At 45.2% G+C, this 23,512-nt stretch overlaps 1 protein-coding gene across 9 annotated transcripts in view; it reads left to right on the top strand.

Annotated features, from left to right (window-relative positions):
- BMAL1 (basic helix-loop-helix ARNT like 1) overlaps positions 1-23,512 on the top strand; it is a 105,497-nt gene that overhangs the window by 80,960 nt on the left and 1,025 nt on the right. For 6 of the 9 annotated variants that reach the window (XM_053560716.1, XM_053560713.1, XM_053560712.1 and 3 more), the window contains 10 exons: positions 2,200-2,292; positions 3,612-3,729; positions 6,286-6,435; positions 9,276-9,522; positions 11,119-11,225; positions 12,868-13,018; positions 13,856-13,944; positions 15,436-15,544; positions 18,407-18,500; positions 22,769-22,871. In XM_053560716.1, coding sequence (XP_053416691.1) covers positions 2,200-2,292; positions 3,612-3,729; positions 6,286-6,435; positions 9,276-9,522; positions 11,119-11,225; positions 12,868-13,018; positions 13,856-13,944; positions 15,436-15,544; positions 18,407-18,500; positions 22,769-22,871 — 1,261 coding nt within the window. Of the gene's footprint in view, positions 1-2,199; positions 2,293-3,611; positions 3,730-6,285; positions 6,436-9,275; positions 9,523-11,118; positions 11,226-12,867; positions 13,019-13,855; positions 13,945-15,435; positions 15,545-18,406; positions 18,501-22,768; positions 22,872-23,512 lie in introns of those variants that run through there. The other 3 variants (XM_053560717.1, XM_053560720.1, XM_053560721.1) reach the window with 2 other exon arrangements.

The following is a 23,512-nucleotide window of genomic DNA, read 5'->3' as shown; positions in this document are numbered from 1 at the left end:
GCGTGGAACGAGGATTATAATGCTTTTCAGACTAAATGCTTCATCTCGGGTTTGCCCTTTCTGCTCCTCTGTTTCGTACAGCACTCACAGTGACCTGTCTTTCTTGAGGGAACTTCTCTCTTCTCTCACATGTCAGTGGCTGTGAAAAAGGCCCAATCTCTTGCCACTCACAGGTGCCCAGTTCCTGGGAATTTGCTTCAACAGAAGGCGGGGTCCACTCGGATGATGTTTAGACAGTTTGGCAGCAGGAACTAAACTTCTGCTTTTTCTCACCATTGCAAATCAAACTGCTTTCTTTACTAGGTGCTTTCAAAATATCTTTGGTAAATGTGCGTTGGGGATCGGTCAAACTTACCAGTTTAAATGCCTAGATACTCTATTTCCCTATGTTTTGAAAACCAGGCAGGCCATCCTAAGGCCTCTGTGTCACTTGCTGACTAACATCCTCGTCCTCAGGCGTGAACTTGCCCTTGGGTGTCCACATGGCCTCGTGGTGCTCTTAGTGCTTCGTCACCAGCTGGCTCATCTGCCAGAGTGCAGTGGAGCTGGACTGCCCCGTACTGCACATTGTCTGGTCTGAGAACCTGCTCCCTGTCCCCTGGCACTGTCAGCATCTACCTTGCTCCGCAACTCAGCCCCGCGCTGCCCCTGCCCAGCATTCCCTCTAGATGGCACAGCACCTTCCCAGGCACATTTCCAGCCACATCACCACATCAATGAAAAGCCTCAAAACACTTCTCTTGTGAGATATGAAATTGTCTGCAAGGCAAATGAGGAAGTTATTAATACCCTATTTTTTGACAGAATGAGGCTTCCAGCAGATGGTGCTTGGAAAGTTACTTCCCCCTCACTGTCATGCCTTGCCCCCGGGCCCGCTTAGGGACCTAACTTAGGAAAGGATCCTCCCCGGCTTCCTTCTGGCTGGGTGGCCTGCCAGGTTCTCACAGCAATGGTGATTCTGTTCTCCTCCCGCTCACTCTACCCCAGCACAAGTACTCACACCCTTCTTTTATTTTCTGGCATGTGAATTCATTTCCTGGTTCTTTGAATTAAACTACATTCCTTTTGTAAAAAAAGGGAACAGAGTTTTTCTAGATTTTTCCGGGGAACAAACTGAGGATTAGTGACTAAAGCGAGAGACTGGCTCCCATGTATTGGAGAGCAGGTGCATGAAGGGTGGGGAGTGCCCGACCACCTCCAGAGGCTCCAGGGGAAGCTGAGCGCATGTCCACCTGGGCAGGCTGTGCATAGGACTCGCCCACATGCAGACAGAACAGCCACAGCTTTTAGGCACTATAGCTTTGGTATTTAACTGCTTCAGTCTGTATACCTGTATTAGATTGTTACCTGTATTTAAACTAAAGAAGGGCTAGGAATAATTTTTTTTTTTTTTTGCGGTTTTTGGCTGGGGTTGGGTTTAAACCTGCCACCTCCGGCATATGGGGCCTGCGCACTACTCCTTTGAGCCACAGGCAACACCCTGGGGCTAAGAATAATTTAAGGGGAAACTTTTGCTTTACTTTTCTTGTCTCACTTAGAATACAAATAGCCCAACCCTGGATGAAAGGATATAGCATTTGAGAGCAGTAGTTCTCAACCCTGTATACATTAGAATTATGTGGAGTGAGGTAGAGGTCAAAGAAAACCCCTGTGAGCAGTCCCATGCCTGACCAGCCGCATAAAAACAGAAACAAAAAATACCACTCCAAATGCTGAGAACCACTGTTCTAGAGAGCTCCCTGTAATGGAGGTGTTCACGTTAAGGACAGATGGTGGCTGAGAATTAGGGAGGGGATTTTGATCTTAAAGAGTCCTTCCAATCCCAGATTCTATGATTCTGCATAAAGATGTTATAATTAGAGCAATGAAACATACTTTGTCTGGACCATGATACAATGAAAAGAAAATTCTTAAGCTAAATTCTGCTTTGAATTAGAACTAACTTTCATTGGCCTTTTCCCTATAGTTATTAGATAACATACGGAGATACACACACACATGCACGGTGTTTGCCTTGGAGAGAACTGTATTGTTCTCCTCAGGAATTTAAGTATCCTTTTCTTAGGAGAGCAGAGAAACTATCAATGAATGTTCCTGTGCTTGGGATACTTAGAAAACAAATCCTTGATTTGCTATCAGGGTGATTACAAATCTGCTTCCTAAAGTGTGATAAATTGATTGTCCATTTCTCCTGATTAGGCAGCAGATGGATTTTTGTTTGTCGTAGGATGTGACCGAGGGAAGATACTCTTTGTCTCTGAGTCTGTCTTCAAGATCCTCAACTACAGCCAGGTATTGTTTATGCTCTTGGTGGTGGTGGTCACAGCAGTCAGAAATGTCATCCCGTTCTTCAGAATAATTCTAGTGTACAAGTCACATGTGAAATACTTCTTTCAGAAAATTCTAAACTTTTAAAAAGAGAAATGAATTTAAACTTAGGGAAATCCTTGAATATTTCTTCCATTAAAAGATCTGACTCTCCAGTCTGAGCAAGAGCAAAGAGCAAGACCTTGTCTGTACAAAAAGTAGAACACTTAGCCGGGGTTGGTGGCACGTAGCTGTAATCCCTGCTACTTGGAAGGCTGAGGTAGGAGAATCACTTGAGCCTAGGTGTTGGAGGCTGCAGTGAGGTATGATGATGCGATTGCACTCTAGCCCGGGCTACAGAACAAGACCCTGTCTAAAAAAACAATCTGACTTGGATTTAATCAAAACCATTATGGCTTTTTTATTATTGTAAAATAAATTCCTACAACCGTGGAGTGAGATCAGGGAGCAAAACGCTATCTGCCATGGGAGAAAGGCAAGCTGGTGATATAACCAGAGAAAAAGAAACTTGGGAATCCACCCCATGCTTCAGTGATGTGTCACTCCTTAGCACTGTTGAACCTCCACTTTCTCTAAAAATTTCTTATAACCGAGACCTTTAGGAGTGTTTATAGGATCAAATAAGATTGACATTTATGGAAACATCTGGAACAGAGCTTTTCACCTGTTACGTCCCCAGAGTTTTCATTCATTCACTCATTCACTCATTCACACACTGGTGTTTGCATGGTGCTTCTGGTAGGCACAAGAATTGAAAGATCAAAAAATGACATAGAGTTAATGTAAATTTAATTTTTCCAAAGTGTTTTGCTCTTTTTCATCTCAGTACAAAGGTATGGAGGAGGTTTCTGTTATCTCTGTTAACAGGTTAGGTGACTGAGGCATACAATATGACGTGGCCTGCTTAAGACACAGGCCGAATGTAGAGCTGGGGTCAGAGCCCTCAGCCTATTCACCTCCTTTCTGAGGTCTTCCAGGGCAATTTGTGGGCATCAGAAATGAATGAAAAAGAATACATATAGCCAAGGGTCTTACCTTCTAGGAGCAGGAACTGTTTATATCTTTGAGCCCTTTTCCCCCCACACGTTATCAAAATCAACCTCCTCAGGCCTCCTCCCTGTGTCTGTATCTAGGCAAAGGGATCAGACATGTCCAGGTTCACATTGGCAATGCTTTAAATGCTTAAAGATGTACAATAAAGGCAAAGGTACAGACCTGAAGCACTTGTTGCATGATTTATTTTCCACATGGGACTGATTTGTTGTTTCTTTTCACCCGCACAGAATGATCTGATTGGTCAGAGTTTGTTTGACTACCTGCATCCTAAAGATATCACCAAAGTCAAGGAGCAGCTCTCCTCCTCCGACACCACACCCCGGGAGCGGCTCATAGATGCAAAAAGTGAGTGGAGGAGAAGGCCAGGCATGTCCTCGGCAGCCCACGCGCAGGCGGCCGCCACCGAGCACCAAGTGGTGGAAAGAGCCAGTGTGCGCCGTAGGCTCAGCCTCTGTTCCCACTTCTTTCCTTTTTCTGGGGCACCTAGACTATCTTTGGCTAAATGGGATTATCTGTGTTCTTTTGTGTTTGTTTTACATAAAGAAGGAAAAAACGCAATGTCTAAATTTATTGGGAGAAAGTACAGCTACTTTGACGTGATTCTTTCTGATTTTTTAGACGTTTTTTTTCAGAACCTAGAAATTCCCAGTTGTATGCTCCCGAGTTTATTGGAGTTTCATTTGTTCTCAAGTAATGCCTCATTACATTGGCTCCCCCTCCTCACTTTCTTCTTAACGCATTGGAATCACCATTCACATCTCCCCCAGCTTCCTGCTCCTGCAACCCCGCCTGCGCCTCCTGTTGAGGCTGAGCCCCATAGCTGTCTCCTCCATCCTGTGAGTGGCTCTGCACTCCCACAGTTGAGAGTGTGGACCCAGAAAGCAGATTGCTAGGTTCATATCCTGGCTCCACCATTCACTAGCTGTGTGACCCTCAATAAGTTACTAAACCACTCCATGCCTCAGTTTCCTCATGTGTGAAATGGAACCTGTTTCACTGGGTTGTGAAGATTAAATATGCTGATATATATGAAGCAGGCAGGACAGGTCCTGGCACGTAGTGAATCAGTGTTGTACTCCGCTTGGCCCAGTGTATTCATGACCTAACTAGTGTCCTGCTTTCAAGCTCCCCATGTTAATCCCTGGAGAGAACTATCACCAGAGGAATCTCCTCTAGAACACCCTTTTCATTAAGGCATCTTCTTCCTAAGAGTAAAATGCAGTCTCCCTTTATTGTCTGGCCATGGCATTCTTTTAGTGACCTGAGGAGGAAAAGGTGGATGGTTTTTGGTCCTTGCCTTTGAGGCTCTTACCAGGAAGTCAGGGGAACAAGGAGACAGACAGCAGCCTGCATAATAATGGTACAGCCATGGAAATAGTAGCAGCATAGGGAAGGGGATGATTAATTCTCATGTGGGCGCAAGGATAGGCATCACATAGGCATGACAACTGAGGTGGGTTTGAAAAGATGAATTAATGTTTGCCAGGTGATGAGGAGAGGAAAGGAGCAGAGGAAATGATCTGTGGACAGGTACGGGGTGTGGAGCCCTGTGGCCTGCTGAGTGCTATTGGATGAACCATGCAGGGAAGCAAAGGGCTAGACCACAAAGGCCTTTTGGTCTGTGGAGACACAGTGAAGGGTTCTGAGCCAGGTGGGACCGGGTCCACTTGGGGACTTTGACGTGATTCCTCCCCTGGGAAGGACCACTGAGATGGCAATGTGGGCGGTAGACAGGAAGGGAGGGCTCGGGAGGAGCGCGGGGCAGAGTTGCTTCCCTGGGGATGGCTGGATGCTGCTCCCCAGCTTCCTGCCCTGACGCGCCGCCAGGGTTTTGTCAGGAGGCATGCACTTCAGAACCCCCGGCTTCGCAGCACGGCCATGTTCCACTTCCTGAGATTCTAATTTGGTGGCTTCAGACGGCCCAGCCCAGGAGACATGATGCAAACCACAGACATTTGTGTAATTTCACATTTCCTGGTAGCTACATTTAAAAAAGTAAAAAATAAGCAAAATATTAATTTAAATCATATATTTTACTCAATTCAATCAATCCAAAATGTTTTTATTTCTTTAATAACTATAAAAATTGAGTTCTTTTACCTTCTTTTTTGTACTATGTCTTTGAGATCCTGTGTGTATTTCACACAGCACACCTCAAGTCAGAAAAATCGCATTTCAAATGCTCCAGAGCCACCCGTGGCTGGTGGCTCCCACATTGGACAGCACAGAGACAGAATGGGGTCCCAGAATCTGGGCGTCAATAAAGCATCCAGGGCTACATCTGGGTGCTGATACCCATCTGGGTGTTGATAAAGCATCCTGTAGCCAGGTTGAGAACGAAGGCAACCCTGCTCCCTCCTTTCCAGCCTTCCTCCAGTGCCAGCCCAGGTGCTGCCTCCTCTGGGAAGCACAGGCCGTCTGTGCCATTTATTTGGCACTAACCGTACATCATCCTGTCATTATCATTAACCTTTTCTGAGTGCACGTCCATTTCCCTTTCTCCATCATAAGCTCCTATTGGACGGGAACCTCATGCTATGTTTATTTATTTATTTATTTTTTGCAGTTTTTGGCCAGGGCTGGGTTTGAACCCACCATCTCCAGCACATGGGGCCGGCGCCCTATTCCTTTCAGCCACAGGCGCCGCCTTGCTATGTTTATTTTTATCCCCTCAGAGCATCTCATTCATTCCTCTCGTAGCACATTCTACACACGCTGTAAACATTTCCAGATTGACAGCACACCTATCCATATTGCGTGTGTTAGGGCTCAAATGTTAGTCTTATGTCATCACTATAAGTCCGTGAGGCAGTGAGGAAAGGGCTTTGTTCAAGGTCACACTCCCCCTCCTGACAGACAACACTACTCTCAGTTTATCACATTTTGTGTATTGATTTGCAGCTGGACTTCCAGTTAAAACAGATATAACCCCTGGGCCATCTCGATTATGTTCTGGAGCACGACGTTCTTTCTTCTGTAGGATGAAGTGTAACAGGCCTTCAGTAAAGGTTGAAGACAAGGACTTCCCCTCCACCTGCTCAAAGAAAAAAGGTAACACTTAACAGTTCTTTGAAGTCCCATAAGGGGTAAGGCTGGCTTTCGGAAGTGGAGCTCGCAGCCTGAGGACTTCCTAGCTGGCCAGAGTGGTGGGTTCTAAGACATCGGCCAAGACCCTCTTGCCCTACGTGGGAGCTGAGGAGATGCCGAGGAGCCCTGGTGGGTAGTCACAGTGGCAGAGATTTGTGGGGAGGCTTCCTCTGTTCAGATTCTCTTTGTTCTAACGTGGTTGGGAAAGAATACTCTTAGCCATGGTCCCACCTATTGCTGAGCACCCACCAGTCCACCAAAACTACTCTCCCTGGATCACCAAGGACCTTCCGTGTTGCTAAATGCAATGGACACTTTTCTTTTTCTTCCTTCTTGAAGTGTTCTTCACCAGGACACTGAGGAGGGGCTCAGGTGGTTTTTCGGATTCCATTAAACCATTCTTCCCATTGCCCCACCCTCTGCCACCTCCACTCTCTTCTTGGTTCCCTTTGCTGGCCCCTCCTGTCTGTCCTGGGGCTTCTCCCCTCTGTCCACACTGTGTATCGGTGATGTCCTCCACTCCCTTGGGTCCACATGCCCCCTAAATGCCAGCCACTGCCAAGCCTATATTTCCAGCCTACACCTACAGATTCATAAATTAACCGATTATTAAATTTACCTGTTAGGATATCTCAAGGGTGTCTCAAACACGGTACATGCCAAAGCACCATTTGAGCCACTGTGTAGCCCTGATCACCCCCCAGCACTGCCAGCCCTCCTGTCAGTCACTCAGGCCTGCTTCAATGAGTCCCTTCTACAGGAGTTAGCTGAGCCGCTCCTCCCTCTCCGTGCTTCCGCCTATCGCACAGCTCCAGGCTACCCTTACCCTCAACCCTCACTGGGTCTCTAATGCGGGCTGCACTTGCCTCACCGCTCCACACAGCGGCCAGGTGGTCTTTCTGCCACTCTCCTGTTCAGAACCCTTCCATGTTCCCCCTCACTTTTAAAGAAAAGTTCAGAACACTTAACATGACCATGTCGCCCCCAACTCTGCCCCTCCTCTACACGTGTACATGCTGTCACCTTACCTGGACGTCTCGCCCTCCCCACCAGCTCCTCTCGCCTGGCACACTCCTGCCTCACGTCGCTGGTCTTCTCATGGCCCTGCAGGCTTGCCGGGCAGTACTTTCTTACAGGTGCAGTTATGTAGTTATTTGTGTGATTACGTGTTTAAAGTCAGTCTCCCCTGCCAGACTTTAAATTCTAGAAGGGCATATCTGATTTGTTTTCCACTGTAATCAAGTAACTGGCACAGACCCCGTGCTTGGTCAACAATCCACGATGGATTGTTTGTTGTTGAAGTCTATGAGAGTTCCCTACTTAAAGTGTCCCAAATAGGAATCTTTTCTCTGGTAAATGACACCAGTAACAACCCAATCTAGAAAAGGTGGCGTCTTCATTTCCTTTCTTTCCCTTAAGCCTGATATTCATATTGAATCCCAACAGCGTTATCTTAGACATTTCCTCTGCTGGCTGGGCATGGTGGCTCATGCCTGTCACTGCAGCACTTTGAGAGGCCGAAGAGGAAGGATAGTGTGAACACAGGAGCTCAAGACTAGCCTGGACAACATAGCAAGACCCTATCTCAAAAAAAAAAAAAAAGGTTAGGGTGTTAGTGTGTATATATAGTCCCAGCTACTCAGAAGGCTGAGACAGGAGGATCACTTGAGCCAGGAGTTCAAGGCTGCGGTGAGCTATAGTGGTGCCACTGTGTTAGAGCCTTGGTGACAGACCAAGACCCATCTCTAATAAATACAATACTTTTTTAAAAAAGGAAAATGTCTCAGGCCTTCTCCTTCTGTCCCTGCCCTCTCCTCCTCTTCACTGCACTGCCACAGTTCAGTCCTCGTCATCTCTGGCTGTATTACTGCCGCCGGCCTCTGAACCAGCATCCCTACTTCAGGTTTCTACTCTGTTACAGTTCACCCATCACTCTGTTACCAGAGCTTCCAAACCATGATTTGCTTTCTCCCTACTTAAGTATCTTTGGAGGCTTTCCATTTTCTGTCTGAAAAAAGCCCAACAAACGGGGTACCAGATAATCTAAGATCCTTGTAATCTGCCTCCAGCCTGCATTCCAGCTCTCCCCCAGCACTTCCTTTTTCATTTGAACCCTCTTTGCTATTTCTTGGGGTGTGTGCCATGGTGCATTCTCAGCCTTTACACATTCTAGCCTTTTGGCCACTGCTCATTTTTCTTTCTTTCTTTTTTTTTTTTTTTTTTTATTTTCTTTATGAGATGGAGTCTCACTCTGTCACCCTGGGTAGAGTCCCATGGCATCATAGCTCACAGCAACCTCGAACTCTTGGGCTCAAGAGATTCTCTTGCCCCACCCTTTCAGATAGCTGGGACTATAAGCTCCCAGCACAATGCCCAGCTCATTTTTCTGTTTTTAGTAGAGACGGGGTCTTGCTCTTGCTCTACTCTTGAGCTCAAGTACTCCACCCACCTCAGCCTCCCAGAGTGCTAGGATTATAGTCGTGAGCCCCTGAACCTGTTCCTAATTGCTCATCTTTCTTGATCTACCTCCTACATTGGTTTTTCTGGAAAGCCTGCTTTTCCCCTTTCCATAGGGAGATTTAGATGTTCCTTCCTTGGTGTATGTCATGCCTTACCAAGCATATCATACCGGATGACAATTGTCTATTTTTCTGTCTGCCTCTTTCACTGTACATTCGTTTCTGGAGAGTGAGGCCTTGTTTTTTACTTTTGACTCCCTTCCTATGTCCCACTCCACCATCAGCGGACTGTGTCTCCATCACCCAAACATAGTGCTGATACTAACCACGACCTTTACTTTCTAGCAGATCGAAAAAGCTTCTGCACAATCCACAGCACAGGTTATTTGAAAAGCTGGCCACCCACAAAGATGGGGCTGGACGAAGACAATGAACCAGACAACGAGGGGTGTAACCTCAGCTGCCTTGTTGCAATTGGACGACTACATTCTCACATGGTTCCACAACCGGTGAATGGGGAAATCAGGGTGAAATCTATGGAATATGTCTCTCGGCACGCAATTGATGGGAAGTTTGTTTTTGTAGACCAGAGGTGAGAGTCTCCACGTTATCCTTGAGCAGTGATGGTAGAGAATTTTCAGACCTAAGCTGAAAAGCAGAGAAGACTGGGCCATAGCTGACTTTTCTTATTTTTTTTTTTTTTTTTTTGGTTTTTGGCCGGGGCTGGGTTTGAACCCGCCACCTCTGGCATATGGGACCGGCGCCCTACTCCTTGAGCCACAGGTGCCACCCCATAGCTGACTTTTCTAAGAATGAAGAGATAAAAGTGATGAAGGTCTTTGCTAAAAATGAGATAGATTAGGATATCATATCACAGAGATTTTTTTTTTTATTTTTTGCAGTTTTTGGCCGGGGCTGGGTTTGAACCCCCCACCTCCGGCATATGGGGCTGGCGTCCTATTCCTTTGAGCCACAGGTGCCGCCCCATGTCACAGAGATTTTCTCTTTGCCGTTCTTTGGCATATAGAGACACTAAAATGGGGTGGTTTGATGTCCATGGCCAAAAGAGAAATAGTGGGCATACCATGTTGTCTGAATCTGTGGAATGTCCCAGGACCATTTCTATGCTTGAAACTCTGGAATCTAGGACTTAGAAACAATCACAGTAGAACCTCTGTCAGTTGACCACCCAAAGGACTACAGTAAACAGGTCAACATACGCAGGTGGACAAGATAAGGAACTAGGCCCTTGCTGTACTGACATGCACATGTGGTGCGTGTCCGTCTATGAAAATTAGAGCAGCTTAAGAAGCTGTCAGTGTAGGAAGGTGGTCACCTGTAAGGGTCTACTCTATTTAGGCCTGAGCTGCCAGCATAGTACTTATTGGCCATAACAGCCTCATATGCAATTCAGAATTTGAATTTATTCAATTAAAATTACAGACTGTATTCCCAGGCGCACTAGCCACATTTTAAGCATTCAACCGCCACAGGTAGCTGATGGCACAGACATAGAACGACCTCGTTATCACAGAAGGTCCTGTTGGGCAGCACTGCTCTAGCCCACCGTCCTCATTTTATGGATGAGCAACTGGGGCCCAGCCTAGGGATGGGCCTCCTGCAGGATCCTCAACTAATTGGTGGTAAACCAGACTGAGGTCACAGATGCCCCCAATTTACTGCTGCCTTCAGGATATTCACAGGCTAATAATTTTTCTGGCTATTAGAGCAGTCACAAAATGCTGGAGAAGGAAGTAGCCACCTTTCAAGGTCCTTGTGGCATTAGCCGCTGAAGCATTTGGTGTTTGGTTATCCTGATAGAAAGTGGCAGTAAAACAGCGAAGCCTCGTGCGGGGATTTAGGCTTCTACCTCATTTTTATCTAATTTATCTTGTTACCATTTTAAAACTTTCTAAAACTTGATTTCTTGTGATAATAATCCCTTTAACGGGCTTCTTTGCTTTGTTTTGCTCTGTTTTTATAGTGTTGATTAAATTCAGATGCCTTAAAAAAAGAGAGAGAGAGAGAGAAAGATCCGCACAGTAAACTCGCTGAAAATCCACCCAGCTTTTTTGCCTCCGACTATGTCTTTGTTCCCATAGGTTTTAGCAGGGTTCGTCCATTGCTAAGTTGGTGTTAATCATCTCAATGGCTTTTTCTTTTTAAAAATATCCTTATTCCCTTTCAGGGCAACAGCTATTTTGGCATATTTACCACAAGAACTTCTAGGCACATCATGTTATGAATATTTTCACCAAGACGACATAGGACATCTTGCAGAATGTCATAGGCAAGGTAAGCTGAGCTTACGGTTAAAGTGTGCTCCGGCTTCTAGACTAGTCCACATGCCTTCCAGAGAAAGCTGTGCCCGGTGATGTGGGAGTCAGCTAGCTGAAACATCTTCAGGCTGAGGCACCCATGTGTAGAGGAAGCTCGTGCCTCCAGGCACCATTTATCCCCTTACAGATACCCCACCCTGTCCCCACAGCAGTTCCGTTCAGAGGGTTTACTTGGACCCTGTGAAGATTTAGTATGGCCTGCATGGATCTGATTCTCTTTTCCATACAAGCCTGCTCTGCCTTCTTGGCTAATAGTGTGGCCACATAAGCAGCCTTCTGAGAGAGAGACAACATGGACCTATTCTTTCACTGTGTTTCTACCAGATCCTATTCATTCACCTCAGACATGCATTTCTACAGAGTCCCCTTCTTACCACCACCACTACCATTACCCCAGTTCAAGCCCGTGTGCCCAGCTAGAGACCTGTGATTGACCCTAAGTTCCCTCTTACCCCAGATCCCTGTTACCTCTTACCCCAAGTTGTCCCATTTTTTTCTCAGATAGATCAAACCTCATAATATCACATCCCTGCTTAAAAACTTCCAGCTTTAAACTCAAGCCTAACTGGGCATAGTGGCTCACGCCTGTAATCCTAGCATTTTGAGAGACCAAGGTAGGTGGATCACTTGAGCTCAGGAGTTTGAGACCAGCCTGAGCTAGAGCGAGACCCTGTCTCTAAAAATAGCTGGGTGTTGTGGTGGGCGCCAGTAGTCCTAGCTACTCAGGAGGCTGAGGCAATGAGATCACTTGAGACCAAGAGTTTGAGGTTACTGTGAGATATGAAACCATGGCACTCTACCCAGGGTGACAAGGTTAGACTCTATCTCAAAAAAAAAAAAAAAAAAAAGACTCGAGCCCAAACTCCTGTAACAGGCCTCAAATTCAAAACCTATCACCTCCTGGCCCCAACCGGCCTCCTCAGTTTCACTCCCCATCTACCTGCAGAGCATCGCACTGCACTGACCATCGCACTGGTCCCTGCCTCACTAGGCCCTGCCATTCCTCAGGCACTGCCAGGTTCTTCCCTCCCTCCTCTTGGCAAACTTGTGTTTATCCTCCAGACTCGGATCTCCTCCTCTGTGTGGCCTTTTCTCACCCCCTCCATGAGGGCAGGAATCATACCCTGTCTCCTCTTCTATCGCCAGTGCCTGGCACATGAAAGGTGCTCTTCATATGCTTATTACATGCTTATTTACAGTAGGTGAGTGGCCTCTATCAATTCCAGTGTCCTTAAAAACAAGATAAGTGCTGTACTGCCTTTGGGATATGTGATAGGAAAAGCACATGGCCCCTTTGGACAGTGCCTTCTCATTTGTTGGTGATCACATCCAAGCTGATTCAAGTTAGATGTGTAGGATGCAGTCAGTGATTTCATGAACTCTGGAAAATGGTGACAGATTCACAAATGAATTGAAAGGTTCTGAGTTAGACCCTCAAAACAACCCATTCTCTGGAGTGCTGACTGCTGGGGCTCCCTTGACTTATGAAAGAATGGTGGTGTTGGAGCCTGCGTGCCTTTACCATTTGGTATTAGGTGTTGTGTTTAATTTTTTGGTCTGTAGAAGCAACAACACTCATGGTTTCTTTGCATTTTTAGTTTTACAGACGAGAGAAAAGATCACAACAAATTGCTATAAGTTTAAAATCAAAGATGGTTCTTTCATCACGCTGCGGAGTCGATGGTTCAGTTTCATGAACCCTTGGACCAAGGAAGTAGAATACATTGTCTCAACCAACACTGTTGTTTTGTAAGTGTTTTTCCTGTCAGTGCTTCCCTATTTCAGAAGCCCCTATTTCAGAGATAACTTGAGCTCCTTACCTGGGAAAGGGGGTACAGGCAACAGCCAGCGTCACATCCTTTAATACCATCTTGCTAGTGTCCTGTAAGCCTCGGGATTGGCAGAAGATAGAAAGGGTTGTTAACAAAGGGCAAACTTCAATACTCTCATCATGCAGGCCCCAGCTTGTGGAATTGCTCTAGGAAAGAGCAACATTTCCTTCCCGACAAAGCAGTCAGCCTTTGAATTCCACAGGCCCCGTGTGCTAGGCATCCGCTTGTACTACCATGGAGGGAGGAGGTTGACCGGTCCATGAAAGGCTGGTCTTGGCTGAGGATAGGTAGGTTGAGCGCTGGCAACTGACTCATCACCTTAAAAGGTGCTGCCGCCTGCAAGGTGAGCAGGAGAAGAGAAGGAGCTTCTCTGTGGCCAGGCCTGCTCTCACATCTTCTCTGTGGTGTCCAGTCCCCACCTGTGGTCAGAGCTGAGCAAAGGGCTGGGGCTGCGTTCACTGCAGCTGGCAGGAGGAGGCACTGTCACAGGGGCAGTGGCCTATTGCTGCCACCACCACTGCTGGACTACATCCCACACAAATTAGGAAGGTCCAGGCAGGTAGTGAGGCCAAAGGCCGGGATGCTGTCCATCATATTATCAAACAGGGAGAAGACGTGTTCAGCCACTCAGACACACACTTCATTTTCTGGCCTGTCCAGGTCCAGAGTGGACACCGGGCACTTGGCCAAGGTGAAAGGTGCACGGTTCTGAGCAGGCCTCACTCACGTTTCCTTATTGCTGGGATGTTCACAGAGCCAACGTCTTGGAAGGCGGGGACCCAACCTTCCCACAGCTCACAGCGTCCCCCCACAGCATGGACAGCATGCTGCCCTCTGGAGAAGGTAACTATGAACTGCGGGGCATGGGGCTTGCCCAGGAGAAACTGTTTGTGGTCAATACCCTTCCCCCAAGTATTCAGGGTCCCCATCATCCCATTCTGTGGAGAAGAGATGTGCTGCTGATTTCCCCATGAGTGCTAAGGACGCTGTCATCTTGCTTTCTCTGTTGAGCTTGGACTACTGAGAACTCACTGTTGCCCTTCCCAAAGTTGCCTGGACCCTGGAAGGCCTTGGAATAACCAACTCCTTGTTCCTCTTGTGCTTTCCTCCTGTGTTGCCTGATGGCTGTGATGTGCTCTTTGGTGACTGTCACAGGTTCCGGTGTTGGGAGGAAGGTGTCTGTCAGTGCTGGGGTATGTGCCTCCACCCCTGCTCTCTACTGGTCCATCTGGGACCACCTCTGCATGCTTCGATCCCCCGCCTCTCTGTTGGTGGCTTGCCATCCACATTTTAGCCCCCATCCCTCTCCTGCGCTCCAGATCTGTCTCACCAGTTGCCTGAGACAGAGCCACCTAGAGTCAGAAGCGCCTGAAATTCAGAATATCCTAAACTGATGTCCTGCACTCCCCACCTGACTGGTTGCCTGCTGCCTACCTCTCCCTCATTATATCCAAATGTGAAGTCCTGTCCCTTCTATCTCTTAAACTTCAACACCCTCATCTGCTGCCCAGGTCATTGCAGGTAACTTCCTACTGCTAGTCTCACTTTCCCCGCACTACCCTCCACTAGCCTTCATTCTCCTGCAGGAGGCTTTCTATCAACCTAGCCTCATTCCGTGCCTCCTGTTTGTGGAGTCTACTGGCACTCCTTTCCCCCTTGTGGGCACTCCCCAGTCACATTGGTATGGTGGCCAAGGCCCCTTATGACCCGCCTGCTACCTGTTGTTCCAGTTGGTGTATGGCACCCTCGTCAGTCATGAGGAATGCCTTGCCGTAGTCTCCCAAGGTTTCTCCTGCCTCAGTGCCCTTGCACATGTTGGCTGCTGTGCTTCCTCCTGCCACCTTACCTCTCTGCCGAGCTAATTGAACTCACTTCTCAAGATTCAGCTCAGAGTTAACCTCATCCAGAAAGCTGTACCTGACCCTAGATGAATCGGGCACCTTGTGCTTACCTGTCAGACTTACTGCACTTTGCTCTAGCCATCGTTCCCCTTGTCTGTCTCCTCGTTAGACTGTGAGCTCCTGGAGAGCAGGGACTTTTCTCTGGAACCCTGGCACGTAGCACGGTGATCTTCAGCAAGCATTCGTGTGAGTGCTTGAAGGGAAAGAATTAGATGCTTTCATGTTAACATGTAGGCCTCTGATCCTAGAAGGAAACTGGAGTCTTTCCCTGCTGGTTGCCTCTTCCTGATGAGCTATGGCTCAGTGGTTCTCAAGGCACAACCCTGATGTTGAACTTCAAGTGGATCATGGGATGAACTGGTTTTAATGTTAATACTTGACAGCATTTCTTCCTTAGTTTTCCCTTTCCCACTCTCAGATTCCTTTGTTTTAGGTGGCCCAAAGAGGACCCATCCCACTGTTCCAGGGATTCCAGGGGGAACAAGGGCTGGGGCAGGAAAAATAGGTCGAATGATTGCTGAGGAAATCATGGAAATCCACAGGCAAGTAACACCTTCTAGTTGCTCCTTAAACCAGCGGTTCACAACTCAGGGCAGTGTAACCCTCAGGGGATGTTTTAAAGTGTCTAGAGACACAACTGGGTGGGAGATGGCTGAACATCCAGTGGGTAGAAACCAGTGATGCAGTTTGCTAAACATCCTACAGTACACAGGACAATCCTCCCACTCCCTGTACACATTGACGAATTATCCAGTCCAAAGTGTCAATAATGCCAAGATCAGAAATCCTGCTTTTGGAGGATGGATGTACATTAACATTATGGGACTGTGGGGGTGAAGCAGAGAACTGTCCGGGAGTAATCTGGGCCTTATCAAACATTCACTTCTTTCAGTGAAAAAGCCACTTAGGGTTAGTAATAGAGGCAGTGAGGCAGCTCTCTCTGGGGCAACTTCCTTTCCACATGAAAGAAGAGCTGGGAAGCAGCCCGCCTGGGCTGTTTCTCTACCTGACTGTGCCTAGGAGATTAACTTAACCTTTTACTCTGTTAACTCAAACCATAAACAGGAGGCACTATCTCCCAAACGTTGTGTTGGGATTGCGAGGGGGCTCAGGAAAATTCCTTGAATACAGCCTCACATGTACTGGATGCAGAAAAATTAGTTAAATCTAGGTGTTTAAGAGTAGTCGTTGAGTTATGGTAAGTCTTTCTGAATCTGAGGGATAGAGAGGGCAGTAACCAGGTTCTTCAGAGTGCAGACGTTATGTAACATAATCATAGGAAAAGGAAAAATCGACAAAGATCCCCTGCTTCCCCTGGATTGATTCGCAGGAGAATTGGAGGCTAGTCTGTTTTCCAGTTGGCAATGGAGGGGTCTTAGTTGGGTAGCACAGATCCAACCCCACAGTGGCCTCTGCAACAGAAGGGAAGAATGGGATGGTGTGCAGTATAACCAGCTTCTGAACAGCCACTGCATACCCTGTACTTTGCTTGAGACCATCTAAGAACAGTATGAAACAGAGTCCTTGACCTCAAGAATTTTGAAGTCCTTGAGAAGTCTATTAATTGTAGGAAAAGGGGATCTGGCATGCTGGCTTATGCCTGTAATCGTAGCACTCTGGGAGGCTGAGGCGGGTGGACTGCTTGAGTGTAGGAGCTCAAGACTAGCCTGAGCTAGAGCGAGACCCCGTCTCTAAAACTAGCCGGGTGATGTGGTGAGCTTCTGTAGTCCCAGCTACCTGGGAGGCTGAGGCAAGAGGGTCACTTGAACCCAAGAGTTTGAGGTTGCTGTGAGCTATGACACCATGGCACTCAACTAAGTAGAGTGACAAAGTGAGACTCCATGGCACTCTACTGAGAGCAACAAAGTGAGACTCTGTCTGGAAAAAAAAAAAGTAGGAAAAGGGGAGAGTACATGAACTGAAGCAAACAAGGGAGGAAAAATTTGAACTTGGTCTTAGCCAGAGTTTTTAGTGAGTGGGGCAGTGGGTGGGAGTATTTGCTCCAAACTAGCCATGTGTACTCTTGAGTAGACATGTGAGTGGCATGTTCAGGGTCAGGGATCAGGCCATCTAACTGGACAGCTCTGTGTAGGATGGAGCCACAGAGCAATGATGGCAGATTAAGAATCTCAAGAAACGATGCTGAGCAGTTTGGACTGGAAGAAAATTGTGTGACCCTATTCATTGTAGGATGCTGAGCAGGCATCCAAAGTAGTGTGTTCAGCTTTGTGGAAGTTGGATTAGAATAGGGAGAGGTGAAGGTGGGCATGTTTGATAACCCAGGAATGAGGACTTACCCTACAGTGATAATGCCAAAAGAGAAATCAGTAATCTAAGAACGAGGTGCTGATGAAATAAGGAATGAAGAAAAGTCAACTCTAAAATGGAAAACCTGGGAAAAAAGACCTAAGTAGGAGAAAGGTTAGAGACGGCAGTTACTAGCCATCCGTGTGTGCTGAGATCGTATGTAATTGTATCCTGCCTTTAAGGAGTTTATAATCCAGGTGAGAAAACTTGTTCACACACAAACCTAGAGAAATACGCAGTGTAGCCAAGTGCCAGAAACTTTTGAAGATGAGTACAGGTTCAGGGTCCCCCAAAAGCTACATTCGTCTGTGTAGGAGCAGAGAGCCTTATGGTCACACACTTCCCACCACATTCTCCCTAAACTCTAGCTCCAGTGCCAAATGAAGGCTTAGTTACATGAAGTCCATCAGCCTGACAAGAATTTAGGTGGCTTTTCAGTTCTCTAAGCCTGCCAGGCTGAGAGACGTGCTAGCTGAGAAAGAGCTGGACACATTTTTTTAATCAGCTACTGCTTTAGAAGGCTGCAATTATTAATGCCACTTGGCTACTTTTCAGACCCTGGTATCCTCCATTTTCTAAGAGTATTTGCCAGCTAAACAGTGTTTATAGGGAAAAAGATAAATTGTTTGCTGGACTCTAATATCAAAGATAGAAGTAAACTACTAAGGTCTCCTCTAACTCATCTGGATTCTATGAAGAAATAAAACTGGCCACTCACTTCGAATTCCCTATCCTGAATCCAAACCCTAATCCAAGGGCTTTGTCAATGAGATGCTTGACTTCAGGGTCTGTGTTCTAGATAAGGTGCCTGCAGAACAAATCCAGTTCCTCGCCTGCTTTCTTGAAACACAGCTATACTCATTCATGTATAGATTGCCTATGGCTTCTTTCAAGCTACAGTGGCAGAGTGGAGTAGGTATCATGGAGACCACATGGTCTTGCAGAGCCTAAAACAGTTACTATATGGCCCTTACAGAAAAAGGTTGCCAACCCCGAGGCTAGATCTTCATCCTCTTTCTCATTCTTACTCTTTGACAACACACACTCCATTGGGGTGTGGCGGGGGAAGGCAATATAACTGTTTTCTTCTCTGACAGGATAAGAGGGTCCTCGCCTTCCAGCTGTGGCTCCAGCCCATTGAACATCACAAGTACACCTCCTCCTGATGCCTCTTCCCCAGGAGGCAAGAAGGTGAGGCTCATGACTCAGGCCAGAGAGCCTCTTGCTCAAGTTCTGAATTGTTGGGGATAGGAGTAGGGGGTAGCAACAATTGTGGTTGCTGAAACAAATTGTGCTCTTTTTCTCCTTGAAGTAAATGCATCTGTGTGAGGCTGGGTACAAAGCATACTGGTGGGGCTAGGGAGGCTTGCTGACATCCTTAGAGAATTTATTCCCTATCAGTGGAGGAGGGCAGAAAGAACATTCTAAAGAATGGGGAGTTGTCAGTTTATTTCTGAAGGAGCAATTTGAGAGTTCCCAAGAGAGGAGGATGAGTGAGTACCTCACATAGAAGTATCACATTCTCTGCCAGGAGTTTTCAAGGGAGAAAATATTATTGGTGTTTAGGGAGGGCCGCCACTGGAAGTCAAGCCGTATTTTACAGCTGCAGAATACTGGGGGATCTGCCACCCGAGTTTCCTCTGATGTGACTGAATTGGGTACAAGTAATTTATCAGCCACTGGCCTTCAAGAGTTGGCTAGAAGACTACACTATAACTAGGTTTAGAAATCACTAATCTGCTTTCATCTTTCCCAGAGAATTTACAAGCCTAGGCCTATGTTAATTGTAAATTATACATCTTTTTATAGTGCCTGATGTCAACATAGATTGGGACAGCCCAAAAGCAAACATTTCGGACATGGTATCTTCCACTTACCTGTCTCCCAAAACAGATATAGAGAATATTAAAAATTTAAGTAAGTAGGACTCAGGGTTTTCAAAACTGGCCTCAGCAGAAGTTCAAGTTACCAAGAGCTTGGTGGGATGGGGGTAAGGGTGGTTGATAAGGAGAGAGAAGAGCAGCACTCCTGCTTCTACAAGGGCAGCAACAGTATTTTATACATGAATCTTCTGTAGAAGTTTATATTTGACAATGAGGTTTGCTCTCCTTAAAAAGTTGAAAGTCAACAAATCAATGAGGACGAACACAGCCACAGTACAGTAAACCTGGGTTTGAAGCCTGGTATTGCCTTGTATTGCCCCACTGGAAGTCAAGCCACATTTTACAGCTGCAGAATACTGGGGGATCTGCCACCTGGCATTGACCTTGCACAACTTTTAAGCCCTTGTTTGCTTTATAATGGGGCTATATTAGTTAGGACAACCAATGCCTCTGCACTTGAGGTCCTATTATGAGATAACATAAGTGAAAGTGCTTGGACCTTGGAAAATATCACTGATAAATGAAGTCTGGGCTTGGTATCCACACCCACTGCTTGCTGCTTGTTCTTCTGTTATGTCCGTAGTCCTTCTTCCACACTGGATCACCATCTGCTTAGGTTGGTTTTCCCATCTCTGCTTCTCAATTCAACTCTAAGGCACTTGACTTCCTGCCATTACCAAGGATTCTGCTACTCAGTTTTTGAGGGTTATCACTCCAGTATAGGCTTAAATGTTACCTAAAGAACCTTTTTTTTTTTTTTTGCAGTTTTTGTCCAGGGCTGGGTTTGAACCCGCTACCTCCAGCATATGGGGCTGGTGCCCTACTCCTATGAACCACAGGCGCCGCCCAAGAACAAGAACTTCTATATGCGTTCTCTCATCTTATTATCACAACTTTATAAATAACAAAATCTAGGCTTCCCAGCATTTGTTAGTATGTATGGTCCCAAACTATGATCCTGGTCTCATGACTTCCAGTTCTTTACATATCAACGACTACCAGAAATCCAAAGCTATGCTCTGCATCATAAATCTCCAAGTATTTCTGACGCATTGATGAATTCTTTTTCCCTTTGGGCTTATACAAATGTTCTGTGAGAAGAAATTCTAAGTGTTTTCTTACAGCCTGAACAAGATGGAATTAAACATTACAGCAGCACTAAATGATGTACCAGACCTTGACGAGTAAAGGTGGCCCCATGTTCCCAGCCCTCCCTAGTCACCTTCAAATTTGGCAGGTGCAAAACTGAACCATTTAGCCTACAATTGTTTCAGTCAGGATCAAGCTAAAAAGGGAGGCTAATTCATATCTAAGTCATAGTACCCCTGCCCCCCTCAAAAAATAATTCTGGAAAGGAGGTAGGCTAAGTGAGCCTCCATAGATGCCAGGAGAGTATGGACAGCCAGAAGCACTAAGGCAGGTTCAGATAAAGTGAAATTTCTACAAATGTCTTCTGTGGTCTTCTGGGAAGGGGCTGGGGAGCAAGAGCCTGTGAAGGGTCTGCAAGGTTAAAGCTATTTTCGTAATAATACTAAAACATTAATTTTTTCACTGTGTTGATAATGTGTTGATAAAAGCAATGTTGGTAAAACTGCTGTTTTGCCCAAATTGGAGCAGCAGCACCAAACTGCACTAGTAGTAGTCTTTGTAGTCTTTGTAGTCTTCACAATCACACACTTCAAATAAAAAAATAAGGAATTTAGAAACAGTTCATTTAAGTACGTCCTTAGTGAAGCAGTAAAAATCACTACTTTCATAAAAGCCTTTAGTACCCATCTTTTTAATGCTTGACATGACAAAAATGGGAAATATGCATAAAAGGTTTATGCTGCAGACCGAAGTATGAACTTTGTCTCAAGAAAAAGCACTTGTATAACTATGTAAGTTGTGAGCTGAATTAGCTGCTTTATTCCTGGGACATCATTTCAACTCTCCCAAACTACAGTTACTCAGTCTTGGGTATTTGGCATACTTTTTTTATTTTTTTTTAAATGAATGAAGCAACTTCAAGGAAAACAACTTGACTGTATTTTTCAACGACAAAATGTGAGCTTTCAAGCAAAAATTATAATTTTTAGAAAACTTGTATCTGCTACTTTGAGCTTGAGAGGTTCCCAAAACTTAAAAAGGTATGTTTGACAAGATAGGTGGTGTTAATAATGGTGATGTTTTGAGGTTGTATAATGAAGAGTGTCAACATTTGCAAGATTTGCATAACTCAGTGAGGCAATATTTTCTAAGTAACCGATCCAAGATACTTCAAAATCATTGAAGGGTAAAATATCCATCCTAAGTGCAGGAATAAACCAATGGACTTCAACAAAGTACAAAAAAAATTCAATGATATGTTTTCAGATTCCACATTGCAACTAGCCTTTACAACTAACATTTGTTGAGGTTTTAGTAGTATCAAAGGAGAATATCTCAAGTATTTAGAAAGGCTAATTAAAAATGCCTCCCTTTCCAACTATTTATCTGTGGAGAGGTTGGAGTTCCTTCATATACTTGAATCAACAGGTTCATATACTTGAATCAACTGGTTCTCCAGTCTGTATAGATAAATTATTAGACTTGTAAAATGTAAAACAGTGATACTCTTTTCTCACTAATTTTTTGTTACTGTTTTGGAAAACCATTATTATTTTTATTGAAATGCTACTCACTTTTCAAGTTAACATGTAATGAGTTTATTATATTTTAAGAATATATTAATTTTTAATATAAAAAATATTGATAAATACAACCTACATAAAAGTTCTTTGGAGTTTTCAATAATTTTTTAAGAGTTGAAAAAATTGAACCGTGGAAATTAAGAAAATTATAATGCCACCTACTGGCAAGGCTGGAAATCACTGCTTCTCCTGAAATCCGACAGCAACTAGACTCTTTCCTCACCCCATCCAAGTACTTTTGAAAGGATGCTCGTCTGAGACTCAGCTAGGGGAAGAAATATTGGGGATTGGGGGAAAAAGGGGGGGGGCATGATTTGAGAGTGAGACATGGAGTTCTGCTACTGAGTTGTAGTAATCACATTCTTCAGTAGCGTTAAGAACATAAATGACAGGTTACTGAAGTTGGCACCGGTAGTATACCTGGTGATAAGAGATGTACTTCTAGTGTTTTATTCATTTGTGACTTCTTTTTACAGCTTGTTAACAAGTCCACCTATTTCTTCTAAAGCAACATCATTGCTATAAGATGTTTTACTCCCTTACAGGAGAACTGCCCACTGGGTTCACTGCAGTTTAGCTCTTGGCCTTAAAGAAATATGTGGGCAACATGATTCCAAGTAGTTGAATGCTCTTCAGGATTTTATTCAGCTTTTAAGTTGCCTGTTTGGGCTAAACCAAATGAAGACAAAAGAAGAGTTTAGGGGAGAAGTCTGTTCTTACTGTGACCATTCCTAATAGTCCTTATTTGAAATCATCCAAGAAGAACCTGAAGCTATTCAAAGCTTCCCTCTTACCCCATCTTCTCTTTCCAACATGCTTCATTTTCTTGGTCATTATACATGATATTAATTGAAAATTCCACATAGGAGTAGAAAATGTGATACTTTTCCTCTTTTGTTTTTAGATTTTAAATGGAGGGACTCCAGACATTCCTTCCAGTGGCCTATTACCAGGACAGGCTCAGGAGAACCCAGGTTATCCATATTCTGACAGTTCTTCTATTCTTGGTAAGTGGCATTATTATTCATTTCCATTGCATTGAGCTTACAAAACCTCTGGCATAAAGTTTTAAGAACTGAACTGAGGCCAGGCAGAGGGGCTCATACTTATAATCCTAGCACACTGGGAAGCAAGGTGGATTTCTTGAGCTCAGGAGTTCAAGACCTGCCTGAGCAATATAGCAGGACCTTGTCTCTACAAAATATATATTTTAAAAAATTAGCCAGATGCAGTGAATGCGTATAGTCCCAGCTACTTGAACCCAGGAGTTTCAGGTTGCAGTGAGCTATGATGCCCTCTACACTCTACCTGGGGCAAAAGAACAGACCCTGCCTCCAACAAAAAAAAAAAAGGACTAAATTATATATAACAAAGTAGTTTAGATAAACTTGGTAAGAAAAATAGTATAAGTTTAACATTTATTTAAATCTCTTCTTCAATGTTTTAAATGTCCGAATTTTGGTGGGGATCCACATTTGTCCCTGGAATTCAAGAGAAAGTAAGTTAGAGCAGCCTAGACCGAGGCTTTCTCCTCTATGTGGCATGGTCTCTTCAGAGGGAGGGCCAATGTAGGGTTGGAGATAAAGCCTAGAAGAGTGATCAGTACACATTTCAGAGAGTATTACAAATCAGTAAGTGATGAGAGTTT

The sequence above is a fragment of the Nycticebus coucang genome, chromosome 14 (assembly GCF_027406575.1).
Source record: "Nycticebus coucang isolate mNycCou1 chromosome 14, mNycCou1.pri, whole genome shotgun sequence".
In the NCBI taxonomy this organism is placed as follows: domain Eukaryota; kingdom Metazoa; phylum Chordata; class Mammalia; order Primates; family Lorisidae; genus Nycticebus; species Nycticebus coucang.
This window is presented reverse-complemented; position numbering and strand designations above follow the sequence as displayed.